The sequence below is a fragment of the Lepidochelys kempii genome, chromosome 26 (assembly GCF_965140265.1).
Source record: "Lepidochelys kempii isolate rLepKem1 chromosome 26, rLepKem1.hap2, whole genome shotgun sequence".
Taxonomy (NCBI): domain Eukaryota; kingdom Metazoa; phylum Chordata; order Testudines; family Cheloniidae; genus Lepidochelys; species Lepidochelys kempii.
The window spans coordinates 5,372,228-5,386,672 of record NC_133281.1 but is presented as its reverse complement, the minus strand read 5'-3'; the positions used below and the strand labels follow the sequence as shown (position 1 = coordinate 5,386,672).

The window sequence follows — 14,445 nt, the reverse complement described above, 5'->3', positions numbered from 1 at the left end:
TGGCTCTTAAAGGGGCCGCGCACTGCAAAGGCAGCGCCCGAGCAACAGGCCGGGACCGGGCTGTGAGCCAAAGGGGCAGGCTGCCCTGCATCCTCCGCTTGCCCCGGGCCGGGGGCACTGTCCTACCACTGCATCGGGCCGTGCACTGCACCCTCAGCTAGCCCTGTGCTGGGGGCAATGCCCTTCCATTGCACCTGGCCCTGTTCTGCCCTTTCCCCTGCCTGCCTTGTGCCAAGGCACTGGCCTACCACTGCATCTGACCGTGCACTGCATCCCCAGCTAGCCCCGTGCTGGGGGCACTGTCCTATCATTGCATCTGACCGTGCACTGCATCCCCAGCTAGCCCCGTGCTGGGGGCACTGTCCTATCATTGCATCTGACTGTGCACTGCACCCCCAGCTAGCCCCGTGCTGGGGGCACTGCCCTTCCACTGCATCTGACAGTGCACTGCACCCCCAGCTAGCCCTGTGCTGGGGGCACTGCCCTGCTACTGCACCTGGCCCTGTCATGCCCCTTCCCCTGCCTGCCTTGTGGCCAGGCACTGCCCTTCTACTGCATCTGACCGTGCACTGCATCCCCAGCTAGCCCCGTGCTGGGGGCACTGCCCTGGTACTGCATCTGGCTGTGTCCTGCACTCCCCATCAGTTGTGTGTGTCTGGGGCACTGCCATGCCACAGTATCTGACCATGCACTGCACTCCCTCCCCCCCCAAGTCCAGTGCTGAGACACCCTCCTCACGTACACAGCTCTTGTAATGTACCTTAGTCCTCACCTATGTACTATCCTCTTCCCTTGGCCCTTCACTCAGCAACACTGAGGTATTTGTGCCCTGATCTGTACCTCCACTCCCACCATTCCAGTCCTTCCTACCCCAGTTTGTTTAATGCACTTTATCAAGCCCTACAGTACAACTCCTCTCCCCCTTGCTATCCATCACGACATTGCTCGTCTACCCTGACTTGCAGGACCCAGCTGTTTTTTCTGTCCTGGGGCCATACACAGCTCTGATGAGACATCTTAATTGTGACTGGCAATTTCCAGTCCAAACTGCATATTGGTTTATATGGAAAAATCTCTATTATTGTTGTCGTTTTGTTGGTTGCTGTTTATTTGTATAGTACCATACATCTACACCCCTTAGCACCGTTCCTCTACCTAAAATCAGCTGTGATCAGCTGGCTGTTTTGTTTATGAAGTCATTATAAATCCAAGAGACTCTGCCATGCTGGTTGTGAGCCTAGCCTGGCTGACACCATCTCTATGTCTATTCAATTAAGCACATGGCATTACCATGCCAAGCGTTTCAGGATCCTTGTCAGCACCAGAGACTGCATGCATGGAAAGAAAGGGGATTTTTACTTTTTAATTTGCCCTATTCTCCTCCCCATTTCCCCCTTCCCCGACACACACACATTTGCTAGTTTCAACCAAATCATGACTCCACAGACAGGGATGATGCAAACTTTGGTGCCCCCTCATGGTTCCCGATTGAATATCGGCTATGATGCAAGATGTTTGTATTATTCAGTCAACATTCTCACCTGGGGAAGGAACAGATGACAGTGGTGGATGGAAATAATTCCTAGATGGATTGTATTTTCTAACGGACAACCTATCCTAATTTCTCAATTACTGCCGGACAATCTTCACTCATTCATATAAAGAAAAGGAGTACTTGTGGCACCTTAGAGACTAACCAATTTATTTGAGCATGAGCTTTCGTGAGCTACAGCTCACTTCATCGGATGCATACTGTGGAAACTGCAGAAGACATTATATATACACAGAGACCATGAAACAATATCTCCTCCCACCCCACTCTCCTGCTGGTAATAGCTTATCTAAAGTGATCATCAAGTTGGGCCATTTCCAGCACAAATCCAGGTTTTCTCACCCTCCGCGTTGCTTTCCACAACTAACTCACTGTATAACTTTTCATGAGTGATGAATGCTTGGCTGCTAATATCTAAATTGTATTGTTAAATTTATTAATCGTATTTGGGTTATCGCTATATATATATATATATAGTATTACTTTTAAACCAACCTTTGTACTTTTGAAGAGATGCATTGTCTCATGCAGTGACCAAGATGCAACAATAGATAGAGAATTATGTGGCTCCTGATAAATGAATTAACATCGGGAACTTCCAGGCGACCATGTTCAAGAGTGCAGAAGCCCATGGTCCCAGCACAGGACTCACTGGGAAAAGGAGCTCAGGGAAGATGTTGGAGAGTGGCTGCTTGCAGCCAGATTTTCACACAGAGCCTCTAATTTTAGGTGATTAATTTTGGGTGCCTAATCCGAGACATCTTGGGTCTGAGCTGTAGGGGAGCTGGGCATTTATACCCCACAATCATTTGAGTCAGAGCTGTTGGCACTCATCAGAACTGGAGTCCAGGACTGGAAGTCCAGGAGGTATCTCAGGTTGGGCATTCCGGATCAGAGGCCACTACTGGAAATGTTGGCTTTACCCTATACTATGGCCCTGTAGCCCGCAACTCAGCCGCATGCAGCTTTAGCTAAGTCTCAGATTTTTAAAGCAAAAGGCAAACAAAACAAATCCTAGCCTCTTATCCTGGGAACAGATTATTCAGCTATCTGTCTACCTAACTATTTATCTGTCTATCTATCGATCTATCTATCTTCCTAGCCCATCAACACAGTATCCAGATGCCATATACACAACTCAGAGGTACAGCAAAGGATCAGTCTTTCACCCCTTCTTTGTTTTATGCCACTTTCATAAGTGCATCTCCTCCCTTTTCCGTTTCACCCTCCCTCTAATGAATTGAGCGTCAGTCCTTTTGTTGCTGGGCTGTGGCATGATTTTGATATGTGGCCATGTGCCTGGCTGTTTTTTTTAGGTTTGAAATGCTTTGTATTTGTTCTTCATTGCATGGCATTTATAGACCCATTGCAGCAGGCACTCTGCAGATAGACAGCAGTAGTTGCGTCTCTATTTTAATTTCCTTCTTGGTATCTCTTTTCTGTCTCATGTCAGGTTTACAGGGGCATGTGTGGGCAGAATGGGAGCTTGGAAGCAGTGAGCATAGGTATATGGTGTACGTGGGCGAAGGTGAAATGAAGACTTTGATCATCAGAGTTTGTAGATCTGACATGCGCTCTGTGGTATCCCCAACAAGAAGCTCTGACCGTTTGCATTCTTGCCAGCCCCAGAAGTCTTCCTAGCTCTGAACATAGCCCGCCAGCGATGAAAGATCTCAGCACTTTTAAATTCTGTACCTCCCAGCCTGCCTGTGCCTACAATCCTTACCTCAACTGACACAGAGAGTAGTTCCCTTCCACCAATTTTTTATCTCCTTTCCCTACACTTTCTTCCTGGAAAATTCTCCAAAGAACAGAGCATCCCCACATCCAGCTGTCTTTCCTTCTTGCAAGAGCTCTATGATCACTCATACTGCCCAAATGACCTTGATCTGGGGCCAGCAGGAACTTGAAAAGGGATCTGGGAAAGTCAAAGCAAAGTGAAGGGAAAGTAAATTTCCCCTCTGACCTGAGCAGCTCAGCAGGAAGGAGTCTGGCCTCCATTATCAAGTCCCATTCCAAACAAAAGCTAGAATGGAGGCCAGGGGCTGAACACACAGTGCTGCCTCCGGGAAAGGAAGAACAGCTGCTTGCTAGACTCTGTCAGGCAAGCGGTCACAGTCACACTTGCTATCTCTGAGGGTGCCACCTGCACAACTGATCAGCAGAGATCAATACAAGCGGAGGGAGGGTTTTTCTCCCTTTCCTGCAGGGATTGTGTTTGGAGGTGGAAGGCCCAGGATCGGTCTGCAGCTGCATACAATGGATCAACCTTGGGCTTAGCATCTGCGAAGACAAGATGGACTGTGGAGTCTCCTGGGGCTGGGGGAGATCTCAGCAAAGTAGGGGCAGCTGAGAAAGGAAGAATCAATGAGGAAGGGAGGTTGGAGAAAAGAAAGGAACCAGGTTGCCCTTATGCACAGAGAATAATACCTTGTGCCAGGAATAGCCCCTATGGAGCCAGTGACACTGCTTATGGAGTAAAGTACTAATCAGTGTGGTAGTGAATCACCGTCAGGTTATAGGGAGTGTGAGGGAGAGGGAAGGGATCCGAAGGAAAGGGAAACGGGGTGAGAGGAGGAAAGATAAAGGGAGGAGACAGAAAAAGAAAACCCCACTGCTCCTTTAAAATACTCCAATATTTCACCAACCACACTCCTCTGTCACTCCTCAGCAAGAGCTGAGGCCTAGTCTGATCTCCCTTACACCCGTGTAACTCCCTTGCTCCCAATGGCACCGTTCCTGATTTATACCAGAATGAGACAGGTAGCAGACTTGTCAGGTTTGGGAGCTTACAGGAGAATGCGGCAATCCTTTTAGGGCCTGGCTACACTTGGTGCTGGGGGTGCGATTCACTTGTGTGTGCTCTCATCCAGCTAGAACGCTAAAAACACAGTGTAGCCACGGCGGCATGGGCAGCAGGATGGCTTAGCTGCCCCAAGTACATCCCCAGCCCAGCCCACAGGCACTGGGGCAGCTAGCCCATCCTGCCAATCATCCCCCGTTGGCTACACTCTCTTTTCAGTGTGCTAGCTTAATCAGAGCTAGCGTGCGCATGTCTCCTTAGGCTGGGAATTTTGCCCCCAGCTCCAAGGGTAGGCGTACCCTTACAGAGAACCCTTAGGGAAAAGCCCTGTAGAACTGAATAGATCACCTTTCTATAGGTGAATCCCTCTGCTAGGACTGAATAGCGAATTCTGTCCCTGCTATAGAAATCTATAGGATGGCTAAAAAACCCAGACAAACTCTACAAGGAGCTTTATCTATCTATAGCTTTTATTGCCATATATCGATAAAGAGGATGACAGGATAAAAGTGAGGATGAAAGAGCAAAAAGATAAATGCAAAGTACGGGAGAGGAGGAGAGACCGAGGAGAAAGCAGGCCTCTCCACGTGCTTCCTCCTCACAAACCCATCCAGCCAGCTACAAAGACAAGGCAAGCTTCTTTTGCATTTATCTCCCTTTGCAATACAACGCTTAATAGGAAGCATCTGTGGGACACAGATGGTCTCCGGAGGAGCCTAGCCAGGGCTGGATTGGATCCCTCCAAAGACATCCTCTTTCTTCTTGCTCTGTCCCGGCTGTTGATTGAAACCAGAGCCTGCCTGCCACAGGGGTGTGAGAAGAGGGCGGGGAGAGGAGGGCAGCTCATGCTGCTGGAGTTATTAGTGTTTGGTTCTGAGTGGAAAGCAGAGGATCTGGACGTGGGGCTCTATCTGCACCCACCTCACGCTTCCAAGTGGGTCAGAGGAGATGTGATGCCCTGTTCCTTGCAGGGAAGAAGAGGCTCCCAGAGACAGTCTGGAGGATGTTGCTGCTGCTGGTGATGGGTCTGGCTTGGTCCTTCCATGGAGCCTCCTGCTTGCCACATCCCATCGGATTCACATGAGCAGAAGAGGAGGCGGAAGGGCAGTGCCAGTGTGTGCCACAGCTGTGCCCCCGAGCCACAGCCTGCCCAGCCGGCTTGGTGTGTGACCACTGCGGCGGCTGCCTGGAGTGTGGGAATGCCGAGGGGCAGCCCTGCGACCTGGATGGCAGTGACACCTTCTATGGTCGGTGCAGGGAGAACCTGGAGTGCCAGCTGGACATCCAGGGGCTAGGCTATGGGGGGATCCCCGAGCCACAATGCGTGTGCAGGTCCCAGAGGGCCGTGTGTGGCTCCAATCATATCACCTACCAGAACATCTGCAAGTTCCAGGAGGCCGTGCATGAGAGAGACGGGTGGAACCTCAGCATCACAAGTGATGGGCCCTGCCAAGCAGGTAACGGTCCACCTCCTTGTTTGCCCTCTGCTGCTTGGGGAGAGACCGGGAGAGGAAGGTGGCCCAGGGATAGGTGAGGGATGCAGCCACTTTTCCAGCGTACCCGGGGTGAGGTGAAGAATGGCACAGGAGGTATCTAATCCTCCAAGCCATGGCCAGATTCCATCGGCCAGGCGTCTATCATTGGACAGCTTGGATGGCTGGAAGGGCCTTTCAGGGATGTCTTTAGCATTCTGGGCCTCTCAGCAAGGCTGTTATTGGGTAGGTGGAGCCTCTCAATCTCTCCTTCTGCCAGCAAACCCTTGCACCTCCTTCCTTGATCAATCCGCACAAGAGGCCAGGGGACTTGAGTGTCCTAAAGGGCTTTCAGAGCTGTCCTGCAAACTGGGTTTCCTTGTGCACTGGGCTCCCCTGTGAGCTAGCCCCCCAACCCCCTCCCAGGTGTGCCTTAAAAGCCAGAGCCGGATTCCTTCCGGTGCTGATTTATAATGAAAGGAGTTTGGGCAGAGAAAATATTCAGGTGCCTGTGTACATGTACATCGAACACATCCATTCACCACCCCATCCACAGATAGCTGCACTGCAGTTATGATTTATGTATGTACCATGTCTGTGTACCCTATATATGTCCCATATGTATTGTTTGTATATATATATTGTATGCAAGCACCATATGGATATATGTACACAGCGTCTTATGTACCATGTTATTGTATATGTGCATGTACCATAGGTATATTGTATTAGTACTATATGTATGTACCATATGTGAATGTATGTACCGTGTATATCTGGATGTACCATAAGTAGAGAACATATACATGTACTGTACATAAGTACATGAGGTCAAATCCTCAGCTGAGATAAGTCAATGGAGCGGTAATGATTTACCCCAGGTGGGGATATGGCACTTTAAAATGTGGTTATGTATGTGCCACATGTGTATTTGCTCCATACGTATTGTGTGGTTTCAGAGTAGCAGCCGTGTTAGTCTGTATTCGCAAAAAGAAAAGGGTGCCACAAGTACGCCTTTTCTTTATAAGTATTGTGTGTATCATATGTGGAGGTTAGGGACAGAAGGCCCAATCGCTCAACCCTTACTCACACGAACTGTAGCCCTTACTCATGCAAATTTTCCCACTGACTTCCCTGAGGCTACTTCTGTGTGTAAGAGTTGTGTGTAGCACAGGGATCCTTTGGGACGAAAGGCTCTAGAGAAATGCAAGCTAATGGTAGTGATTATTATTAATGGCTAGAGATGGGCCAAAAGCCAAACTGAAGATTTGATTGCTCCCAGATTTCCGGGAAACTCCAATGTGGATCCAAATCTGAACTCTGTGGCTCAGACCCATCAATGACGCCTAAAATCAAAAATGAATTCAGTGTATTTCTCACATTGTCTGTTTCCTCTGATAAGGTGGGCTGGGATCAGGCAGCAGACGTGGTTCATTGCTGCACTCATTACAATATAAGGTGACTTGTGTTATCTCCTACCCATGTAGACTGACCTGGCAGAGGGAGTGGCTAGATAGGATAGGAATAACTGCTGGTTAATAAGATGCTTTCATTGTTTAAATCTCTGCCATGCTCCCTGCAGCAGCCTTTATGATTCTGGTTAGGGGAGGTTCATTTCTGTCTGGTGATAGAAGAGGGTTAGGTTCTGACCTCCTGAGCTTCTAAAATCCTCAGCCTTTTGTCTGGATTCTGTGCAGTTCCCCAGATCAAGCACCATCCCCAAGACCAGGTGAATGTGTCGGGCCATGATGTGATCTTCATGGTTGAGGTCTTTGCCTACCCCATGGCCCTCGTGGAACGGAGGAAGGGTGAAGAATTCGCTCTACCTGGAGATGATCCTCACATCTCCATCCAAGTGAGTGACACCATCACAGCTCCGCCTAGGCAAGGGGTCCCCCAGCTTCGCTCCACCCAGGTGGAGGCAGCTCCATACAGGTGAATGATCTCAAATCAGCACGGCCATGGTGAGTGACCCTGACATGCACCTCTGCCCAGGTGCATCAGACACTTATCTCCATCTCGGTGAGTCTCCTGCATGGTGCACTCCTTAGGGTGTGTGCATTTTCCTGAATGGCCCAGCTTGGTGATCGACCGTGGGACTCATTTGCCCTAATTCTCTTCCTGCTCTCAGTCCAGGGGTGGCCCTTTGAAATACGAGCTGTCCAGCTGGCTGCAGATTGAAGGGATGAGGAAGGCGGATGGAGGCACCTACTCTGCACTGCACACAACAAGCTGGGCAAGCCACTGCCAAAGCTGCTCTTCTTGTCGCCAGTGCAAGTGCCCTGTATCCCTACCCTCTCTGTGTGTGTGCAAGGAAACGAGACGAAAGAAACGGTCTCGCGCTCTCACTATGAGGCTTCCTGAACGGCCCAAGCTCCACTCTTGACCCAAAGAATCAAAGGCAGCCCTGGCTGCAATGAAATGTTGGTTGTCACGGCTTCATATGCCAGGGCAGATTTAGGCTGCCCTCAGTTACACCCGTGCAGCCCTGCTGACTTCGACTGAGTTGCATCCATGTAACCATCGGGCGGGATTCAGTCTGGAGATTTGACATATTCACCGGAAAACACTGTGTTACACTGGCAGAGTTGCTGGAGAGGAGAGGGGTAGACACCGGGAGAAAGGAGGAGGGGAAAGGGAGATGAAGGCAATTGGGGAGGAAGGGAAGGGGGACGGAAAGAGGGAGAAAGGGAGGTTGGGAGGGAGGAAAGGAGGCCTTTTGCAATGAAATCCTTGGGTCTGTCCCCATTTTTAGGGGAAACTGAGGTGAAATGATAAGATCTGAGGCTGGGTCCCTGTCCCACCCATTCCAGAGAAAGAGAGGTGGAGGGAGAGAGAGATTCAGGGTGTGCCAGCCCACGTGCAGACAGTCTGCAGAGTTCCCCTGTGAGCCAGAGGCAGAGGCCAGTCTCATGTCTGCTGCCTGGCGTTCAGTGGGGAAAGGCCTGGGTCAGAAACACCCTCCCAAGATGCTAAACTATGGGCAGGGACAGAAACTGGAACAATTGCTACAGAGCCCAGCTGGGCTTCTCTTATCCCTCTCACTGATCCTGCCTCTCCCTTTCCTTTATCCCGCCCTCCCGCCCTCTGTGTCCTGCTGCAGAAGCTGCTTCCCCTGCCCTGTTTAGCTCCCCAGTGAACCCAGGAGAGGAGGCTCCCACAGCCAGCAAGGAAGAGGAGGATTACTATGAATATTACTAACGTGGTGCCATCCCTCCCCACGGCTGACCGACCCTGCTGCAGAAATCAGAATGGGCAACGACAGGAGAGGGGAAGCAGATAAGCCTGAAGGGCAGGGCTTTTCCGGCTTCCTCTGGCTGGTGCTAAGATGCCCTGGATCCTGTGATCCCAACAGCCATGGGCCAGGTCTCTCATGAAGGACATTAGGATATGGGCAAGAAGCTCTGAAGCTGACTCTCCTGCCACTGGCTTGCCTGGGGAATGGGTGAATGGACTCTTGAGGGTTAGGAAGTGCCCCTACATGCTCTAACCCCATACCCTTCATTCAGGCAGTGGTGTTCCAAGGGGTCAAAGGGGCCGTTCTACTGAAGGAGCCAAATGGACGTTGACTAGATGGCCTCACTGCTACTGAACGCTGCAGTAACACAGCTGTCCTCTGGAGAGCTCTGGCTCGCTACTGCGCAATGTGGTGCTCTCGCAGGAAGGGAGGATCGGGCGTTCACACTCATAACCCTTCCACAGAGGAGTGAAATTCCATCATGTGTAATGGGGCCAGCACAAAGCCTGGGCATCACTTCAGTCCCACTTAGTCCCTGCTGTGCAAAAGGCCAGCACGAGGGCTATGCTAAAGAGAAGCACAGGCTTTCTCTCATCTTCAGTACCCAGGTAAATGTCACTCAGGGCCTGCATTTTAACGCTCCACATTCCGCTGGGGAACAGGGGGGTGCTGCTGAGGTTACAGTTGTAAAGATCCTACAGTGCTCCAGGGGTGGTAAGGGCTGAGTTGTAGGGGAAAGAAAAATGATGTGTGTGCAGTGCTGGGGAGCACAGTTGGCATGATTTCCCTCTAACCTAGCCAGGAGGAGAAGACTGGAGCTGGATGCATTTCGGGGGAACCTTAGGCAGGTGCACAGGTTCTCTGCGTGCCCCTGCAGTGCATCAGAAGCAGGACTGTGCCCAAGCCTGTCCCAGCAGATGCAGGATCCCAATGCATCCTGGGCACTCCTCTTGCCAGAGGATGCAGAGGGTGGAAGGGATGGGGGTGGGAGCGAGGGAGAGTGGAGACTAGAGACTGGAGAGTGGAGCACCTAGTTGAAAGGAGGCTGTATCTGGTTTGCAAGCACTCAAAGAAAGAAAATGATTAGCTGTGAAAGATGCTTCCTATGAGACCTGTAACAGTTTATATCCTATCTGCAGCGAGGGTATAAATAACAGCCTGTTTCTGGGTAGAGAAGAGCCTGGGTCTCATGTATATTTTAAATGATTCCAAATAATTTCATTCCTAGTTATGTCCAGCTGCTGGTGGAATGTGATCTCCTGTGGTTTCTTGCAACGATAACACTTTGCCTTCTATCTTTGCAAACATCAGCTGATTCAGCCTCACAGGAGCACATCATTATCTTCATTTTACAGATGGGGAAACTGAGTTATAGGGAGTGCAAAAAAGTGACTTGCCCAAGGTCATGCAGTCATGAGCAGAGAGGCAATAGTCCCTCTCTGTAGGGCCAGGTTTCATTGTCAGAGAAGCTTGCCCTTTAATTAGGTGCTTAAGCAGGTGCTGAAGGTCTTCTGAAAACCTGGACCCAGCTGGGGATGCTGAGACTTACTGAAAGTTCTGGCGTCTGATGTCTCCAGGGTAATCACATCTGGAATATTGTGTTCAGTTCTGGGCACCACGTTCCCAGACGCACATCGACAGACTGGAAGTAGTTCAGAGAAGAATGACAAGGATGATCAAGGAGGTGAGGAAAGATTAAAAGAGCTAAATCCATCTGGTTTAGCTAAGCAATCACTGAAAGGGGACGTAGTAACAGCCTGACAATATTGGAAGGCTGTGAACTCCCAGAAAGGAGGAGGGTTATTTACGGGGATGCAGGGGATTAACTAGGAGGAACGGGATCACAGTTATTATTTGTATTGCAGTAGCCTAAGAGCCCACAGCCCCTTTGTGCTAGGCGCTGTACAAATATATAGCAAAGAGACAGCCCCTCCCACAAAGAGCTTGGAATGCAAGTAATGGTACTAGGAAAGGGAATATCAGGACAGGCTTCCTGATGGTGAGATCCGTCAGGTGGTCTGGGAGCTCCATCACTTGGGACATTTAGGACTAAACTCTAGAAAACAGGCAGTAGGGAAGAATCCTGCGTAGGTCTCTTCTATGAACCCAGGAGTCCTGGGTTCCAGTTCTCTGCTCTAACTGCGAGAGCATGTGAATGCTCGCTTGCCAAAGGTCTTTGCAGTAAATCCCCTGTATAATATTAGGATTAGCACAAGATGCTCCCACACGGGTACTTCTTGGGCAATCATGGCCCCTTCCACGTTCTTGGGGAAGAGGGTGTGTTAGTGTGAGTTACAGCTTGGTACCCCCCGAAGAGCCCCAGATCTGAAATGTCCATTGCAAAGACCCTTGCACTGGTCTGAACTCATTGGAATCTCTGGCTAACACTTCCCCATCCCAGGTGCCATCTCCTCTTTCCCCAGCCCTTCATCCCGACTCAGGACCTCTCAGGCAGGACAGGAGCAGTTGTGTGTGACCCACAGTTGGGCTTAAAGGGACAGTGGTCTGGGATGGCCACTTACTTTCCCCATCCCACCCTTTTCCTCTCACCCAGTGGCTACTTCTGTTATTCCAAACACCTGGAACAGAGTAACTGGCCTTTCACATGACCTTCAAGTGCCAGTGCCCCATTTCAGCAGGGATTATTATTTTCTGTAGGTGTGAACAGCACCGAGGACATTGTGGTTTCTACCATCATGCAAAAATTATTATTAGCAATAAAGTGATTGAAATAATAAAATACAATCTGTTTAATTTCATTTATCTTAACTAGAAATGGGCCCAAACAGCTACCCTCGAGCCAAACCTGCCCAAACGTTAGAGACGTTTGTGTATGGATCTGGATCTGAAGGCTGCAATGGACCCCATGGGGACACTGGATTCACACGTCCCTAGATTTGGGGAAAGCTCAGATTCATATCTGGTTCTGGAACCGAGCTTGGGGATTCAGGCCTGATGGTGGTGGTCTCTCATCCCGCAGCCCGATCTGTGATTTCAAGTTAAAATGAAATACGCCAAAGAAACATGAGGTCTGCAGTGCAAATTCTTCCCTCCACCCCAGCAGATAGCAAATTGGAATGTTCAGTATTCAGGCTGCCCGCTTGGCTGAAAGTGGCTACATGCCTTATACTGTAACAATAAGGGTGATGCAAAGGAGCTGCCCAGATGGCAATAACATTCCTCGTCCAGCACCCCTTCCCTTGGCTCGCACTGGGACAGGCTGCTGGAGTTAAAGAGATATTCATCCAGGCAGGAACCCCAGCAACCTGGCATCCACTTGCAAATAGGAACTAATCCCATCAGAATGCCCTGTGTCCCACTGAAGGGAGTATAGATCAGATATTCTTGGGATTTATCAATACACTGATGAGGTGGTTCCGGTCTGATAGTCCCTGGGTATCCATCCAGATGCTGAGGGAATGTGGACCACTTTCCAGCTTCCGAGGCTCCCAGAGAATCAATGTGGTTCAGAAATATTACAGATGCCCCCAGTGTGGTTGAAGCAACACGGAACCAGATACATTTACCAGATGCCTAATGTGCCAATGCAATGACAAGGGATGAGTATACCTCGGCTGCCCACTCTGCCAGCAAAAGCACACAGCTCAGATAGCATCTGGCTGTGTAATCTGCTAATCTTCAAATCTTCAGTCCCCCAGATGCCCAACATGGGGAGATTCTGCTTGGATATTCCTAGGATTCTCAATATGCCAGGGAAGGGATGCAGGTCGGATAGTCCACAGACACCTGTAATGTCATGGCTCTGATATGTCTGGATGAACCATCTGGTGAAGTATGGATCCTATTCATAGGCTGCTCGACATACCAATGAAACAATGGAAAGAGAAAAAGTATCTCTGAGCATCTCTCTAAATACACCAAAGTGCCCTCGGCATGCTGTCTCCAAGCGGAGCTATTTCAGTGTCAGTTTTCTTGTCCCTGTAAAATATAGCACCTCTGGAATTTGTTTGCAGAAACAAAGCTGTGTGCATGGGGGCTGCATGGAATAATCATTGGGGCATCTTCAGATGGAAGTCCTGAGCAGTCATGGCTGTTAAAGATCCCATGGCACTTTCCCTAAGAGTCACGGAGCCAGACTTTGATCCCAGTTACACCAGGGCAAATACAGAATAGCTCCACCGAAGTTGATGGAGCCATTCAAGATTTACATTGGTGTAACAGAAATCACAATCTGGCCTTTTGCATTAACCCTGGTGTCCCGGCCAAATCTGTTATTCTATTCTGCCTCCTTAAATCCCCCTGGCGGTTCAACTGGGTTTGGGATTCTTCTTCACTTGCTGTCCTAAACTGCTGTGTAATGATGCCATGTTGCCGCTACACAGCTGCTGCCTCCTGCCCCAGAGGTGGCTGTGTTTCAGTGGGAGGGGGGTGGGCCAAGTGATTCTTGGACATCTTGTTTGCAATGTGTTACTCACGGGTGAAAGATGCTATATAACATAATGCAGCATTATTGTCAGTCTCGTTAGAGACCTGTCCCCTTTATTGTCGCCGTATCCAAAACCGTAACTGCCTGCCACAACACCACCTCTGCATCGTAATGGGAATCAAATGGCCCGACAAAATCACCAGCAATGAAGGACTATGGCTGGCAGCCATGCTAGCGCGAGGAAAATGACTTGGGTTGGAACAATTGACTGCCTAAGAAAGTTCCATGCAGTGCATTTGAAAAAGGCAGTAAGAAGACTGGCTACCCAAAACACTGCTACAAGGAGCATCCTACAGTCTGTCAGGCTGGACTTAATGACCTAGGAGGATAGGGGCCATGGCAGGCGAGCTTGGTACTCTGCTACGAAGCAAGCAGAACGTGCAACAGAATGTCATCGCTCCATCGTGCCCGACAGCAGGAGGGAACATAGACACTGACTTGCCTTGACGCGTTTCCTGAACCCTACAGGTGGAAGCTGATGTCCAGGCTCAGGCATACTCAAATGCAAGAGACTGCCATTATTACTATTATTATTGCCAGTCACATAGAGAACAAGGGGGGATGAATTGGCCACTGGAGGGTGCTCCAACAGATGTAGACTTACACACAAGGGTGCCTAGTTCATGCAAAGCACGTGAGACCTGCTTCCGCTCAGACCCTCCCTTACTTCTCCAGAGGGGCCAAGCCAGCCCCCTTTGCCAGCAGGGGGCAGGGAAGCCCATGCAGTGAGCTAATGTGTGCACTTTCTCCCCTAGGTTCTCTCTTGTAACTAGTGTGTCCCAGCCCCATTGTCTGAGGGTGTGGGATCCCCTCACCCCCACTGTGTGAGCCCGGGATGCCCAAAGCAGTAGCACACAGCGCCAAGTTAAATCAAGTTCCATTGCATCAAATGTAAGCGACCTGTTTCCACTGTCCCTCAGTATCAAAGACAGC

General features: G+C 50.0%; 1 protein-coding gene across 1 annotated transcript; it reads left to right on the top strand.

Annotated features, from left to right (window-relative positions):
• Positions 1–3,061: 3,061 nt before the first annotated feature.
• Positions 3,062–9,396, top strand: LOC140903447 (kazal-type serine protease inhibitor domain-containing protein 1-like). The gene is made up of 5 exons (XM_073324747.1): positions 3,062–3,080; positions 5,444–5,812; positions 7,525–7,682; positions 7,959–8,063; positions 9,337–9,396. The coding sequence occupies exons 1-5, from the start codon at positions 3,062–3,064 to the stop codon at positions 9,394–9,396; spliced, it is 711 nt and encodes a 236-aa protein (XP_073180848.1).
• The last annotated feature ends 5,049 nt before the right edge of the window (positions 9,397–14,445 follow it).